The sequence below is a fragment of the Pongo pygmaeus genome, chromosome 4 (genome assembly GCF_028885625.2).
Source record: "Pongo pygmaeus isolate AG05252 chromosome 4, NHGRI_mPonPyg2-v2.0_pri, whole genome shotgun sequence".
In the NCBI taxonomy this organism is placed as follows: Eukaryota; Metazoa; Chordata; class Mammalia; order Primates; family Hominidae; genus Pongo; species Pongo pygmaeus.
The window spans coordinates 80,994,036-81,009,754 of NC_072377.2; the positions used below are offsets into that span (position 1 = coordinate 80,994,036).

The window sequence follows — 15,719 nt, forward strand, 5'->3', positions numbered from 1 at the left end:
TAGGGGCACCTTGTCCATGATGAGCAGGGGAAAAGCAGGCCTGGAAATTTGAAATAAATATCCCCAGCCAACACAAGAGCATAAAGAAAAGCCTTCAGGTTATTGTACTGCTGAAATCTGTTTAGAGCCAGGGCACCAAAGACTTTTTAAGGTCTTATCAGATTCAGAACTTTGCAAGTTTCTAAGTACCATTATGTAAGTACTATACTTCTGACCCCTCACTTACTAGAACTGGTTGGGGGCATTGGACCCGTTGTTGAGGTCATAATGAAAAGGCTCAAGTTCTTAATACAAATCAGTGTCAAATTGGTTAATGGACTTGACCTAGGAAGGTAGTGGCCCCAGGAAAGAAGGTTTGCCTGGCACAGGGATTATCTTGCCTTCTGCACAAGCTTCCGCTGTTGCTTTTTGGTGGGTTCTGCCTCAACCTTATTCAAGTTATCGCCCTTTTGGGTGTGTGTGTGAACATGTGCATGATTTTATGTGCATATTCCCAGGTATTCTATATCTAGGCCCAGCAGATAGGGACAGTGACTCATGCCATGGCCCCTCCCCAGCTCCTTAGGGCACTCAGGGACATCTAGCACATATACCTGCACCCCAAGGCAGGCAAGCAACTCTATCATTTGTTGCAGACTGGGAAAATGAGGTTCTTTATTATACAATGCTAGAATAATTATAGTCTAATTATATAATACTTTCCCCTACAATTCCGCCCCCAGCTGCAGCTAAATATGTAGCATTACTGTCATTCTGCAAGGACAGTCTGTACCGCAGGATGATGGTGAATGTTAAAGGTAGACACCTCTGCCTGGGTCCCATGTCTAGTGACCATATTTACTTAACCAAGAAACAAAAAGGACCACCTGATGTGATCAAACAGAAGATGTAGTCTAATTTTAAGATTCTATTACATAAAATAACTTAAAGATAATAAGAACTAAATCACATATCTGTATGCCTTTGATGAATTACTCTGTTGAATAGAAGAATTTATGAAATGGAGAGTGTCTAGGATAATCTAGATTGAATGATGACTATTTATCTCTTCTGATGTTCTTATACCTCTTTATCATGAAAAGATCTATTTTATCTAAAATGAAGATAATTATTTAGCTACTTAGCAGGAGTTTGGGCTGATCGATATATACTAATGCAGTACCAGTTATTGTTTGACTCATTAGTCAGTCTAGAAGTTACATCCAAGTCATTATGTTTATTTCACTCCAAATCTTAAGACAGTAGCAATCCTCAATTTTAGAAAGAATCAAAATTTTTGGTGGGCAAAACTCTGTATTCTGTGGAACACCACACCTCTCAGTATTAACAGACGTTTGTAGAGCACTTTATTCTCATATGGGCTCTGCGTGATAGCCGTTGTGTTACAGGGCTGGGAACTGAGCTGTGAAGGCTTAAAATAACCAGTCCCTATTGCTTTATTGCCCAGTAATGAGTGCCAACAAGTAGCAAGGTCATGATCCTCTCACCTCTTCCACTCCCCGCTCCCAACTCATCCCAGACTCCTGCTGAGATGTGGACTTGTGTTCAGAATCTTTTCCCTACAAGCCACCACCTTGCCCAGTCCTACCCTTGTTCCAGGCAGCCTCACAGTGTGTGTGTGTGTGTGTGTGTGTGTGTGTGTGTGTGTGTTGTTTTAGTGGAGTCTAGATAGAGCACTTTTGGAAGGGACACAGGAGATAATGTAACCCAACACCCTGGCCATGATTGCCAGAGGAAAACACTGAGAACCATCACAGCTACTCAGCATGTTGGTGGCAGTGGTGGAGTAGAATCCAGGCATCCTGCTTTTTCAGTCTGGTGCACTTTCCACTCAGCATAGCACTGTATTATTTATAGACTTTATACCTGGACCCCTGTAATATTTACCTTTTCTCTCTGGACCTTCAAGGGCTCTTAAGAAGGTGCAGGGAAAATGGTGATATTACCTATACTTCATGGGTTTCCACACCTAGGTTACTTTTCCCTTGTGTTTCTTTTTTCTAGTTTTGCAACTTTTTAACCTGAAGAATAAAACATAAAGATACCTGAGACAAAAGAGTTATATGCTTCCCAAGAACAGATATTAATAAAGCTAAGGTTCTTCTGCCAGAAGAGTATGAATAATTAATACAAGCAATTAAGTTCTAAAACTCTAGAAACATGACTGAAATTGATTATCTCATTTTGCTGCAGGTTTATTTAAATAGAACCATCAACCAAAGAGGTTGAGAGCCTGAATAAACATTGCAGTCTGGTAGTGTTTGTTGTGGGGGGCAGGGGTGGGAAATAGTGTGTTCTTTCTACCAATATCCTTTCATTTCAACTGTTGATAAGCATTTACTTTGTCTTATGGGGCTTTATACTTATTGAAAATTTCATGCTTTGTGGATAATCATAAAATGAATGTTTAATAAATTTTGAAGATTGGATCTAAGATCATGTATAAAGGCAACCTCTTGAATTGATGAAAATGATAATAGTCTGAAGTACCTGTTTATATACTTAGTTGAAACCTGTTTACATAGTTAGAGAAAATACTTAGGCAAGAGAGGAATTTGTCATTTGATAAAATGTGTTAATTAAAGCTTAATTATCCAGCTCTCAAAATTAACAAATTAGTCCACATAGAGTGTGTTTCTCCACAAGTGACTTCTGAAAGACAGCTGCTGCCCAGGAAATCCTTCCCTACGGTGCTTCGTCCAGTTTTGGACCAGGTGCCTGGAAAACACTGTTGATAAGACTAGCTCTTGCTTGTCTCTTATGAGGCAGTGCAGTGACAAATTTGGTAGCAGTTTTAAAGCCCACTTTTATTCTTGTTTCTTATTTTAAATTGTGTTTACAAGTGGTGGTACTAAGACAGTATACAGTTCAAATTAGGTAGACTGGAGCAATTTAACTAAGAAAATATACTACTGCACCTGTAAGCCATTTCAGTTGAGTTAGGTTGATATTCTCCTCTGCTCTTCTAACCCATATCATGATTACTTGTTTTACTTACCTTCTCACACTGATATGTTCATTTCTGCAACTATAGGAATGGCATCCTGCAGTTGGCTAAAATACTGCACTCTGCACACAAACCTCACTATTATTGAATACAGTTCTTGGTTTGACATTTCAGGTATACTTATGAGAAAAGATAGGTTACGATTCATTTTTTTCACCAAAGCCTTTTGAAAGCCTTAGAGAACAAAGAAGTATTTATTACTCTGTGATCTTAAACATAACAACAGGTATCATGTGTTGTATTCTCATATTGTCCCAAGCACTTCGAGAAATGCCTCACATGAACTATCTGTTTTGATCTTTGCAAAAACCTGTGAAATACGTATTATTATCCTCATTTTATGGATGAGGAAACTGAGGGCCATTGAAGACAAAAAGTTGCCTCAGGTCGCATAACTGGAAAAATACAGAGCCAGATTTCACCCAGTTCTTTCTGCCTTCTTCCCTCTAAACAGATCAAAATAGGATGACAAAGTTAAAATGCCTTTATGAGTGGAAAAAAATAACATTTTTCAGAGTTTTTTTTTAAAGAAAAAACATCAATCCAGTAAATCAACAGTTTTTTTTTTATTTTTGCAATGTGTAAGAAAGCTTTTTGTTGGGATTCTTTAAACAGTCAGTATAAATAAAAGAGCTCTAGCTACATGCTTGCTGTGTTGGACAGTAAATAGCTTACTGTATTTGGAGTTGCTCTAGATTAGGAAATTAGTTAAAACTATAACAAAGAAAATGAGAGTCTGATTCCAAATATTCCAGAAATATAGGGAAGGTCGCCAAGAAAAGTCCCCACTGGAGAGCTGCAGAGGTGCAATGAACCAGCAAGGGGAGTTCTGCTGGGTTTGCCTTTCACCATGCCAGGAGGAATGGTTGGAAGCCGAGTAACATCACAACAGCAAAAAAGGAGAAAAAATGTTTTTGTGTCTGTTGCAAAAGGCCAGAATACCTCACATCCAATTTGGGCCCAATTAGGTTCTCTAACTGATGGAGACTTAACTTCTCCATGACCACAACTGTGAATGAAACAGAAGAACGTCATTGCCTCGTGTTAGTGTTGAAGTTTCATTCAGCACACACATAGTCCATTCCATGATCCACAAAGATTTCACTGAATTACAATTCTTTTTGTATCATACACACAGATATATATGCTATTGTTTATGCATTTAGTTTGAAAGATCACCTTTTTTCCCTCAAAGCATATTATTAACCCTCTTAGTCTATTAGGATTGCAATAATGAAATACAGTCATGCATCATTTAATGATGGGGATATGTTCTGAGAAATGTGCTGTTGGATGATTTTGTCATTGTTCAAACATCGTAGAGTGTACTTACACAAGCCTAGATGGTATAGCTTACTACACCCCTAGGCTACATGGTATAGCCTATTGCTCCTAGGCTACAAACCTGTAGAGCATGTTACTGTACTGAATACTGTAGACACTTTTAACACAATGGCATTTGTGAATTTAAACATAGAAAGGCACAGTAAAAATTCAGTATAAAAAGATTTAAAATGGTGCACTTGTATAAAGCACTTAGCATGAATGGAGCTTGCAGGACTGGGAGTTGCTCTGGGTGAGCTGGTGAGTGAATGGAGAGGGAACATGAAGGCCCAGGGCATTATGTATATAGGACTATAGACTTTATCAGCTTTGTACTCTTGGGCTACACAAAATTCATTAAAACGTTTTCCTTTCTTCAATAGTAAATTATCCTTAGCTTACTGCTACTTTTTAACTTTATAAACCTTTATATTTTTAAACTTTTTCACTTTCTTAATAACATTTAGCTTAAACACAAACACATTTCACAGCTATACAAAAAAAATTGTTTCTTTATGACATTATTCTGTCAGCTTTTTTCTATTTTTAAATCTTTTTTTTTTTTTTTTTTACTTTTTAAACTTTTTTGTTAAAAACTAAGACACGCTTTGGCCGGTGCCTACACAGGGTCAGGATCATCAATATCACTGACTTCCCCCTCCACATCTTGTCCCATTGGAAGGTCTTCAGGGGCAATAACACACATGGAGCTGTCACCTTCTATGATAACAATGCCTTCTTCTGGGATACCTCCTGAAGGACCTGCCTGAGGGTGCTTTACAGTTAACTTTTCTTAGTAGTAGAAGGAGTATTTTATCTAAAACAATGATAAATAGTATAGTAAATACATAAACCAGTATCCTAGTTATCTCTTATCAAATATTATATACTGTACATCATTGCTGTATTGCTACACATTTATACAGCTGATAGTGTAGTGGGCTTGTTTACACCAACACCATCACAGACACATGAGGATGTTATGTCTGCTACGACACTACTAGGCGATAGGAATTAGGATTATAATCTCACAGGACCACCATTGTATATTGAGTCCATTGTTGAAATATCATTATGAGTTGCATTACTGTACCTTAAATTGAGTAATTTATAAGTAACAGAAATGTATTGCTGACAGTTCTGGCGGCCGAGAAGTCCAAGATCAAGGTGCCAGCAGGTTCTGTGTCTGGTGAGGGCCCGCTCCTCATAGATGGCACCCTCCCTATGTCCTCACATGGCAGAAAGTACAAGGGAGCTCACTGGAGCCTCTTTAATAAAGGCACTAATCCCATTCATGAGGATGAAGCCCCACTGACTTAGCCACTTCCCAAAGGCCCTGCATCTTCATACTATCACATTGGATGTTAGATTCCAGCATACGAACTTTTGGGAGACATCAGCATTCAGATCATGGCAATAACAAAAAGTATGTAGATTTGATGAACCTGGTATCTGTTTACTTTGTTAAATTAACAGATGAAATGTGAATGGTTTTCATAGAAGAACTAACTTCAATCTCTTATAACTTTCAGGGCCTGTAATTCAGTGTTTACAGCATTAGATCACTGTCATGAAGCCATAGAAATAACAAGCGATGACCACGTGATTCAGGTATGGAAAGAAGCCACCTCTATCATTAACATTCAAAATGAACCTTTCAGGTTTAAGCCACACTTTTTATCAAGTACTTTCCCATCATCCTCATGTATCAGCACATTTTCTTAGGAGAAATAAATATCAAGCTGTGCAAAGAATACTGATAGACTTAAGAATTAGATATTCAATAAAGAACAAAAAATTATTACTTCAGAACCTGCAATTTCTTTGACAGAAATGGGGTTTAAAAAATTTTTATTTTTTTGAGACAGATTCTCACTCTGTCGCCCAGGCTGGAGTACAGTAGTAATCTTGGCTCAGTGTAATTTCTGCCTTTCAGGTTCAAGTGATTCTTGTGCCTCTAAGTAGCGAGGATTACAGGCGTGTGCCACCATACTCAGCTAATTTTTATATTTTTAGTAGAGATGGGGTTTTACCATGTTGGCCAGGCTGGTCTCAAACTCCTGACCTCAAGTGATCCACCTGCCTTGGCCTCCCAAAGTGCTGGGATTACAGGCATGAGTCACTGCACCCAGCTAGAACTGGGGTAAATTCTTTTGACCATCTGTGAAGACACTATTCACATAGAAGTAAGTCAGAATGGTACAGCAAATGCTTATAAATGTCTAGGGAACACAGTATTTTCAAAGACATTCATTTGTTTACCTGCAGTGGGTATCCTAATTATAAAGCATTCTTACATGAATGTCATCTTCCTAAGGAAATGTGTGTAGCAGAGAAACCTTTCAAGAAATGAGGTGTTCTTATTATAATTGTTGGAAAGTAAGACATCTGTATTTGTAAAATACCCTGAAATATAGACTTTCCACGAATTGGTGCTTACCTGCCTGCTGTTGGTTTGCAGAGTGGCATGGAGTGTGAGGAGCACTTATCAGTAGGGCACCAAAGACAGTGGGCAACACACAGCGAAGCCCACAGCAGAAGCCTCACATTTGTCTGCCCTGAAATCTCCCAGTGCACACATACACACCTTGTTCTCATACCAGACCAATAACATCAATAGCCCACCCTGCCTAGGCCCTGTCATCAGCACTTTCATTAGGCTGTCTCATTTCTAGTCAGTAAGGGTAGGAAAGAGACATGATTGCCCTATAGTACAGATGAGGAAACTGAGTCCCAACAAGGCCAAGGAACTTATCCAAGGAAAGCCTTAGTAATAAATATCAGAACTAAAATATGTGGTCATGTCTCCAAAGCCTTCCTACCTGGTTTCCTGTTTAGCTGTATTGTTAGAATATGTTTTATGGCTGCCCCGTGAAATGTATCTGAAGGCTTCCTCATGTTGCTGGCTATTAGTGGCCCACCTGCCCACAGGTCTGCCTCTTGGACCTCAGAGAGAGCCGGACGTGTTTCTGTTACAGACCAAGCACAAAAATCCCACATCTCCCCCACTTATACCCAGACTTGGACAATCAACTCTATTCATGAAGCACATTTTCTTTGCACCTCCCTGTTTTGCAGTGTGCAGCTGGATTTGATTTCAGAAATTAGAAGGGGCTCCCTGCCCATTAGCTGCCCCTCCACCTGTAATCTAACAAACGACTTCTAGAATAGGGAACAGAGTCTTTCATTCTCCAGTTATCAATTGGTGGTTAGAAAACCTGTATCCTTGGAAGAGGTAATATTGTGATGGTGTCACATTATGATGTTACTCATCTCCCAGCCTTTGCCATGAACAGGAAGAAACAAGAGCATGAGGCCAGTATAATAGATGCCTGTAAAGGAGAGGTGGAAGGAGAGTCACTGCCTTTAAAGGGAAACTTGGATTCTGAAAGAAGACCTTACAGCTTTTTTTTCAGGGAACCTTTTCATCCTCCTTTAGAAAAATGTACCAGCAATCTGTAGTATGGAACTTAAAACAAGAGGAAGGAGGAAGGAGCTGAATAGAGGATGTTATATGTATGGTGAAATTATCTATGTGCTGTAAATTTTGAGGATGTCATCATTGGATGGGATAGTTAATATATGTTCTTACTTGATATCAGCATCCTTTTCAGGGCACTCCAATCAAATAGTTAGATGCCTTTTTGAATACAAATCTTCAGAGATCAAGTAGCAGCACTTAAAATTTAGAAGCAATATCTACCTATCTGTGTCTGTCTATCCATCTGTTATCTATCCACCCATCCATTCCTCCCTCCTTTCCTTCCTGTCTTCCTCTCTCCATGCCCCCATCTATCTAAACTCTCTATATATTTGCTTTAAAACACTTAATTGTTACTTGCCATATACTAGGCTCAGTTCTAAGCATTTTACACGTACTCATTTATTTCTTAAAGCAATCCTATGAGTCAGGTATCACTAGTGTACTCATTTTGCAGATGAGGAAACTGAGGACCAGGGAAGTTAAGTAATTTGTCCATGGTTTTGTAGCTGGTAATTGGCAGAGCCAGGATTTGAACTTGGGTGCCTTGGCTCCAGAATCCATATCTGGGAGTACCTGCTGCATTCTGAGGTTTCAGGAACCCTGGTGTGAAAGAAGGGCCATGACTTCTACCCAAATTTACAACTTAATAGGGAAGGCAGAATGAACACACATGAAAAGGTATGAGCATATGGCTAACAAATAAAGAAAATAATATATTCTCTAATATTTTCTATTCATTCATCAAATAGTTACTAAACAGTCCTGAGTATCCAAAGATCAATTCAAAATAGCCTTTGCCCTTGAGGAGTTGAATGTCCACTGGGAGAGAGAGAGAGAAACAAAAATTTAAATTTGGTGTAATAAGTCACTGAAAGTCTGCCCAGGCATCAGTGGCAGCTCTTGGGAGTGGACTAGGTAGGGGAGTCAGGGAAGGCTTCCTGGAAGAGAAGAGGGATAAATTGGAGTTGGAGAGGGAAGGAGACAGGGAAGGGTATTATAAGCAGAGAGAGCACGTGGGGAAAGGCCCGGAGATGAGAGAGACGTGCAGACAGCTCAGCAGCCTGCAGGGGTGGCCCTGGGAGGTATGAGGCTGGCTTTGTGAGCAGGGGCCACGCTGTAAGTGATGCCCTTCCCTGCCTAGGGAGGGCCCTGACTACTACATGTCAGTGATGGGGCCAGGAGGGGATCTGGAGATCCATGAAGACAATATCAGGCCCCCTTCTCTTCAGTCACCCACCAAAGGCCTGATGACCAGAGCATCTTCCAAACCCCTTCAACTCTCAGGGTTGATCGTGTTAATAGAAGCTGTGTCTCCCAGGGAACAGCTCCCCAAGTGTCCCTGTGCCACCCTGTTCATGACTGCTGCCATCGCAGTTGAGGGCAAGAGTGATTACAGTTGGTTCGAACATCTCCGAAGCAGCAGATGGATGCAATTTAAGCCCAAAGAAATTCATGACCCAGATGCAGTCTGTTTACATTTTCCCGACATTCTTCACCGCCTGTCTCTCTCCACTCAGCCCCCATCTGTGATCTTTGAAAAGAAATCAGAGGGTGGGACAGGACCTGGGAGTCATCTAGGGTCATGGCTCTAAATTCCAGGACCCCAGACAGAATTTTGAAAAGAAACCCCTGAGTCTGCTGGCCCCAGAATCTGCCGAGGGGAGCTTCACACCTGCCTGAGCCCAGCACTGAAAGGGCTGCCTCCTGCCCAGGCCATTTAACTGAATTTATTGTTCTGATTCTACTGGTAGTGGCCCCAAACTGTAGCAAACATTGATCAATAGATAGTGGCGATTGGAAAGGAGACATGAGAAATCCAGTTGCAGAGATGTGCATAATACAAGCTGCCACTGTTGAATGGAGTTCTTATTTGTTCGTTTGCTTGTTTATAAGAGACAGGGTCTTGCTGTGTTGCCTGGGCTGGAGTGCAATGGTGCAATCATAGCTCACTGCAGCCTCAAACTCCCAGGCTCCAGTGATCCTCCTGCCTCAGCCTCCTGAATAGCAGGGACTACAGGTGTGTGCCACAACACCTGGCTAATTTTTTTATTTTTGTGGAGGTGGAGTCTAGCTGTGTTTTCCAGACTGGTCTTGAACTCTTGGGCTCAACTGATCCTCCTGCCTCAGCTTCCCAAAGGGCTGGAATTGAATTACAGGCATGAGCCACTGTGTCCAGCCTGAAACTTTTTTTTTAACTACCAACATATGGACCCAGTCCTAATTTATTTTTATTTCTTTTTTTGTCTGAGTTTTTCCTTATTCATGGGGCAGTAGATGGTGAATGAGTTCCCCAAGAGGCTGGTACTGCTAGATGAGGGCTTCCTGTTTTTTTCCTGCTGAAGTTTCTTCTGATTTCCTACAGGGGATCAGGATGGCAGTTGAATGAATAAATTGCTGCCAGGAAGGAGGGAACTCCTCCAGGAAGGGTTTGGGGATGGAGAGGGGCAGCAGGACCTGGCCAGCTAACTGCATTAGAGAATGTTTGCCCTGGGAACTTCTTGCTTGATATTCCTCTGGGTCCCAACAAGTCTTCCTACGGGGCACACAGACATTTCATGAACTCTGTCTTGTGTCCCCGCACTGATCTGTACCCACCTCCCATTAACAGTATGTCAACCCAGCCTTCGAAAGGATGATGGGCTACCACAAAGGTGAGCTCCTGGGAAAAGAACTCGCTGATCTGCCCAAAAGCGATAAGAACCGGGCAGACCTTCTCGACACCATCAATACATGCATCAAGAAGGGAAAGGTGGGTTACACCAGCAAAACCAATCCACAAACCCTCTCCCCAATGCACTTTTTTTTTCTGTGAGTTTTAGAATTTCATCCTTAAGATTAGCTTTTTTAATAATGTCATAATGAAGTGAAAGATCTTTTATGTTTGCGAAATGAGTTCATTTTTGAGTTAACTTTGGAACTCAAGTGAATCTGGTGCTTATCATTATGGTACAGAATCTGGTGATTTTGTGTGAAAACATTTCATCCTGTGCATGAATATATCCCATCTGCCACTGCTGGAATATTGTGGGTATCTCTGAGCAGAGTTCCACCCAGAGAGCTGTTGTGTTTTTTCAGTTTATCCAGTGTTTGGGGGACTAGACATATTTAATACCAGTATTTATAGGTAGGACAGGTTTTTTCCCAGTTTTCCTTTTCTGTTCTCTGATCGCTGTTCAACATACATTTGTAGCTTCCTCCTCCCAGCTGCGCCTGTTCCTCCAGTGGCTTCCTCTTCATCTGGGTAGATGAAGGTAATGATGGAAGTCCGAGAGGAATTTTCCCTGAAGCCCTCTCCTCCTGTAGACACTGCCTCTCATCGCTGGAACTGCCTGTGCATTTTCTGTTAAGCATTCAGAATGCTTCTTCACATACAATTTCTTTCATCTTCCTTTCTGTGATGTGAAGTAGTTAGATAAGCCCTGTATCCATTTAATAGAGGGAATATTTTAGAGGGATAAGATAAATTTGGATTATAGATGATGATCAAAATGTTTTTTTAATTGAGGCAATGAGACCAAAAAGGAAACAAGACATTGTTAACTATTCCAAACATTGTTGCCAAAAGAATATAGCCACACATACCAAGGTGCATACCAATTAGCCACCTTATGTGATAGAGGGGGCCAGAAATCGCTGCAGGGAATCAGAATCTCAGTTTCTGATTAGCCAAACCTCCCATGTTCAGAGAACAGGAACCTTTACTCTCCCCTTGGCCTCTTTCATGGAAACTATGAGGAGCCAGACTAACCCCTGAGAAGCCTGTGGGCTGGGGGGCCCACAGGATGTTAGGAAGATGATGGGCTTCAGCAAATGTTAAATAGACATGAATTTATATGCAGATTTTCTGCATCCTAATGTGGGCAAGTTACCTAGACTCTCTGAACCTCAGTTTACCCACCTGTAAATTTAGTATGATAATGCCAAGTTCACAGATTGCTGTGAAGATTTTGAGAGAGACCTCCGAAGAATCCCTTGACCCGGTGCCACAGCAGCCATAGGGCTGAGAGCAGAATTCCACCCACAGGTCAAGTGTCCTGGAAGCTGGGACAGACAGCCTGGTGGTGGATATGTGGATTGTGGTCTTGTTTTCACACATGTGGCCACATCAGCATTGCACTGGGTACAACAATACAGCAGGCATTGGGAAATGTAATGAGAGCATGTGGGAATGTTCCTTCTCAGCCTTCTGAGACCCTCTGCAGGAGCAGCTGTCATCCTTGACTGAAGGATTTTAAGAGCTCTCTTTGTCCATGTAGGAGTGGCAAGGGGTTTACTATGCCAGACGGAAATCCGGGGACAGCATCCAACAGCACGTGAAGATCACCCCAGTGATTGGCCAAGGAGGGTGAGAGCAAACTGTTCAACTCTTTTAGCTGAAGATAAAGACTCAAGGCCCTCATGGGCATTGGGCTTGCAATGCCAGTATGAGCCTTACATCCACAAATGCAGTAGGGTTGTGCTGAATGTAGTATAGACCGAGGGTGCTTCCACTCAGCGGGCAGCCACCCCCAAACATGGTTTTCCATGTCTTTTATGAAGCATCACCCCAACCTCCCACTTCCACCTGATCACCTATGCCTTCTGTCATTCCCAGTGTGCTCTAAAGGGGCTTGATTTCTGGGCTTCCCTTTCCCCATAACAACAATGATCTCCTGCTGGTGCTCTCTGGCCTCTGCACTCAGTGCATAGGGAGCCAACCTTTTCTCCTGCTTGAGGCCCTCGCTCCATGCTGGTTCCTCCAGGCCGGTTCTGGGCTTGTTCCTTGGAGGCCCACTGTTTATGGAGAGAAAGGTGTGTCTGACCAGGAGCTGAGGGCATCTCAATCCACTGAATCTCAGATTACCAGAGAAGCCTCTCTCTTTTGTGAAGAGATAAGAAAAATATACAATGCCTCTTCCTTCCTCCAGTTAAATTTTGTGAGATTTTCAAAGCCAAACAGGACCCCGTAACCATACATCATGGTGAGCCGTGGGGAGCCAGCCTGAAGGTCAACACCAGGTTCATAGCTTGGGTGTATAAGGAACACAACATTGTGTGACATGTCAGGAAAAGATGAGGCCAAAGTCATCCTGCCAGTAACTGGAACAGGAGCCCCACCTGTGACTCTTAGGACTACCTGAGTTCCTTGAAAATTGTTGCATGACCCACAGCTCTCAGCACTGCCTGTGGGTGAGAATGGCCACGCTGAGGCCGGGCTGCTCAGGAGGAGGGCCGAGGGGCAGCCTCTCTCCAGCTCACAACCTCGGTCAGGGACCTGTCAGTGCCCCCATCATCCAGAGTGAAGCAAAAAGGGAGCTTCAAATTACAAAATGGCATGAAATACCAGGTGGTATTGACAGGACGTAGCCTGAATTGATGGGAGAGCAATTTTGAAACTAACCAAAATTGGAGGGGAAACAAGCTATTACAAATACCTGGCTGATTTTATGAAACATCTCGTTTTCTATTCATGCAACAATTTTCAAGGAACTCAGGTAGTCCTAAGAGTCATGTTGTTTTTATCCTCATCCTTATACCATCTCCTCAGAAAATCAAAGCTAAGAATCCCTTTTTGTGTGTGTGACCAGAATCATTAGGCAACCAAAGCAGAGGAGACATGCTATTGCCTGGTAATTTCCAACAGAATACATTTTTCTGGTCTCTCTGATTTTACAGATAAGAAAAAGAAGTTCTTTTGTCCAGACACAATTTCCAGTGTTATTTTCCCTGTAATTGTAGGCAGTGAGCTATCAGAGGCAATTCTTATTAAAAGTAGGGAAATTTTACCTCTTCCTAGTTGAGTGAAGTTTATTACAGAGTAACCAGTATTTTATATCCTCTTTTCAGAGGCCTACAGAGAAAAGTGAACCAGGTAAAGAGAGAGAGAGAGTGGGATACCCCGCGGGCTTCTGGGAGCAGAAAACCTAATGTAACTCTCTGGATTTCATGGTTTTACTCTCAGTAAAATATTGACTGTGAGCTGATTTTTGCATGGGGCTGAGGCACCTGTCATCTTTTGCCCGGTTTTCCTTGTGACAATGATAAAGAGTGAGACTACCCACTGAGTTTCAGGACCCAGTCCATGACCTTGAAATGAGAGGATTTTTATCTGCCTGAAAAGTGCCATTATTGTGACAATTATAGTGTGAAAGAATATGGGATATTTAATATAAAAACAGCAGCCATGAAATGCGGTCATTGTCCAAATGAATCTTTTGTAGCTATGCAATTATTAGTGTCAGCAGAATTAAAACTAATTTATTTGTAGCAGCATTTTATCCTATCAACTGAAGATATCTAGGAACCAAACTTTAGGAGTCAGTTACAAAATGAGATACCCATTAGGGAAGTGTTTCTGAGCTTGCTAGGATGTATAAAGGAGGCCCAGTTTCCAAAGGCGTGTGTGGGCTCTGTGTGAAAACTGTGTTTTCTGTAGATTGAGTCTTGGTTGAATTTTAAAGCTGCCCTAGGATGAACCCTGGAGTCTAGCTTTAAGAAGTCTGTTGACGTTTTTATTTGCTGATTTGTTGAATCATCTCATATCTGACTCACTGATTATTTGTTATTAGGAAAATTAGGCATTTTGTCTCCCTCAAGAAACTGTGTTGTACCACTGACAATAATAAGCAGGTATGGTATCAGCTCACTTTGTTTGCTCTGTCCATTTGGCCATGCGTCACCTCTGTTCTCTGCTTGTCTCACCACTGTTCTCTGCTTGTCTTTCTCTGTGTCTAATTGTAGCTGCCAATTAAGCAGATTTATAGGAAAATTCGGTTCCTCTGACAATTTTTTTTATTTCCCAGCAAACCTGTATCACTTTATGTGTAGTGCAATTCGGTTATGATTTAGCTTGTGGCTGAGGAACTCTCTAGACTAATATATGAAGGCATAAAATTCTTCCTCCAAATAAAAAATGTTCTATTTTTTATCTTAATTTCTTAATCAGTTGGAAAGTATATATCCATTTGAGCATTGCACCCCTACAAATTCATATCAAAAACAAGAATCATTCCAAATTAGTACTGCGATTTTTTCTTACCCTTACATCATACAGAAGAATACATCTGGATGTTATCATCTGCAGTAACAGAATTTTAAGAAGCCACTTTATTTAAGAACTTTTTAAGGTAATTTTGTAATGGAGGGCAACATTGGCGTAGGTATTTTTTCTATTTGATTAGTACTTTTACTACTGGATTATGTGTATTTTCACTTCATGCATTGTAATTTGTAGATTAACAATTACACAACAAACATAATTATCAGTGATCTATTTTTGAAAACTTACAACGTGTGGTCTTTGATTTTTATGAAGATTTTAAAGAGGGACAGTATCTCTAAAGGATTTCAAGGGCTTCTGTGGCATAATCCATTTTAGTAGAGGATGGCAGAGATGTGTGAAGTGCTGGATGAGAAGGTGAAGCCCAGCCAGGCCTGGAGATCAACTGGAACCAGCAGGACGTGAGTAGACAGTGGGGTGAGCCCAGTGAGCCCGAGAGGGTGTTCAGTCGGTTGTCTCAGGATATCAAAGGGGTCTATGTCCATGTGCTCCTTTATAAGATATAGTTCGAGATAAAGTCCTTCCTCCAGCACTGAGAATCTCATCTGAAATCAGGATGTTTTCACATAATACCATGAAGTCATGCAAGAGGCAAGTCCTTGGAGACCTCTGGTAAAGGAAAGAATGGCCTTTCATAGGGAAAAAAAGGGTTCCAACAGCCATTTTGCTACATACCAAGAGAAAGAATGAGTTCTTCATAAGAGCTGACGCAGGCAGAAAGAGAGGGACAGGACACCTGGTGTCTCTTTCGAGACAAACTTCTGAACACAAGCAGTGCAGACCAACATTTCTTGGCTGTGGATCCACAGTAGAGGACACAGGTCCACTGGGGTTCATTCATTCTTATGCCAGAAATTGACCAAGCA

The 15,719-nt window shown here is 41.4% G+C and overlaps 1 protein-coding gene across 12 annotated transcripts in view; it reads left to right on the plus strand.

The window, feature by feature from the left end:
- PDE8B (phosphodiesterase 8B) overlaps positions 1-15,719 on the plus strand; it is a 256,055-nt gene that overhangs the window by 161,124 nt on the left and 79,212 nt on the right. For 6 of the 12 annotated variants that reach the window (XM_063664925.1, XM_054489761.2, XM_054489756.2 and 3 more), the window contains exons 7-10: positions 5,863-5,941; positions 10,423-10,563; positions 12,071-12,159; positions 14,363-14,423. In XM_063664925.1, coding sequence (XP_063520995.1) covers positions 5,863-5,941; positions 10,423-10,563; positions 12,071-12,159; positions 14,363-14,423 — 370 coding nt within the window. The remainder of the gene's footprint in view (positions 1-5,862; positions 5,942-10,422; positions 10,564-12,070; positions 12,160-14,362; positions 14,424-15,719) is intronic. The other 6 variants (XM_063664927.1, XM_063664924.1, XM_063664929.1 and 3 more) reach the window with 2 other exon arrangements.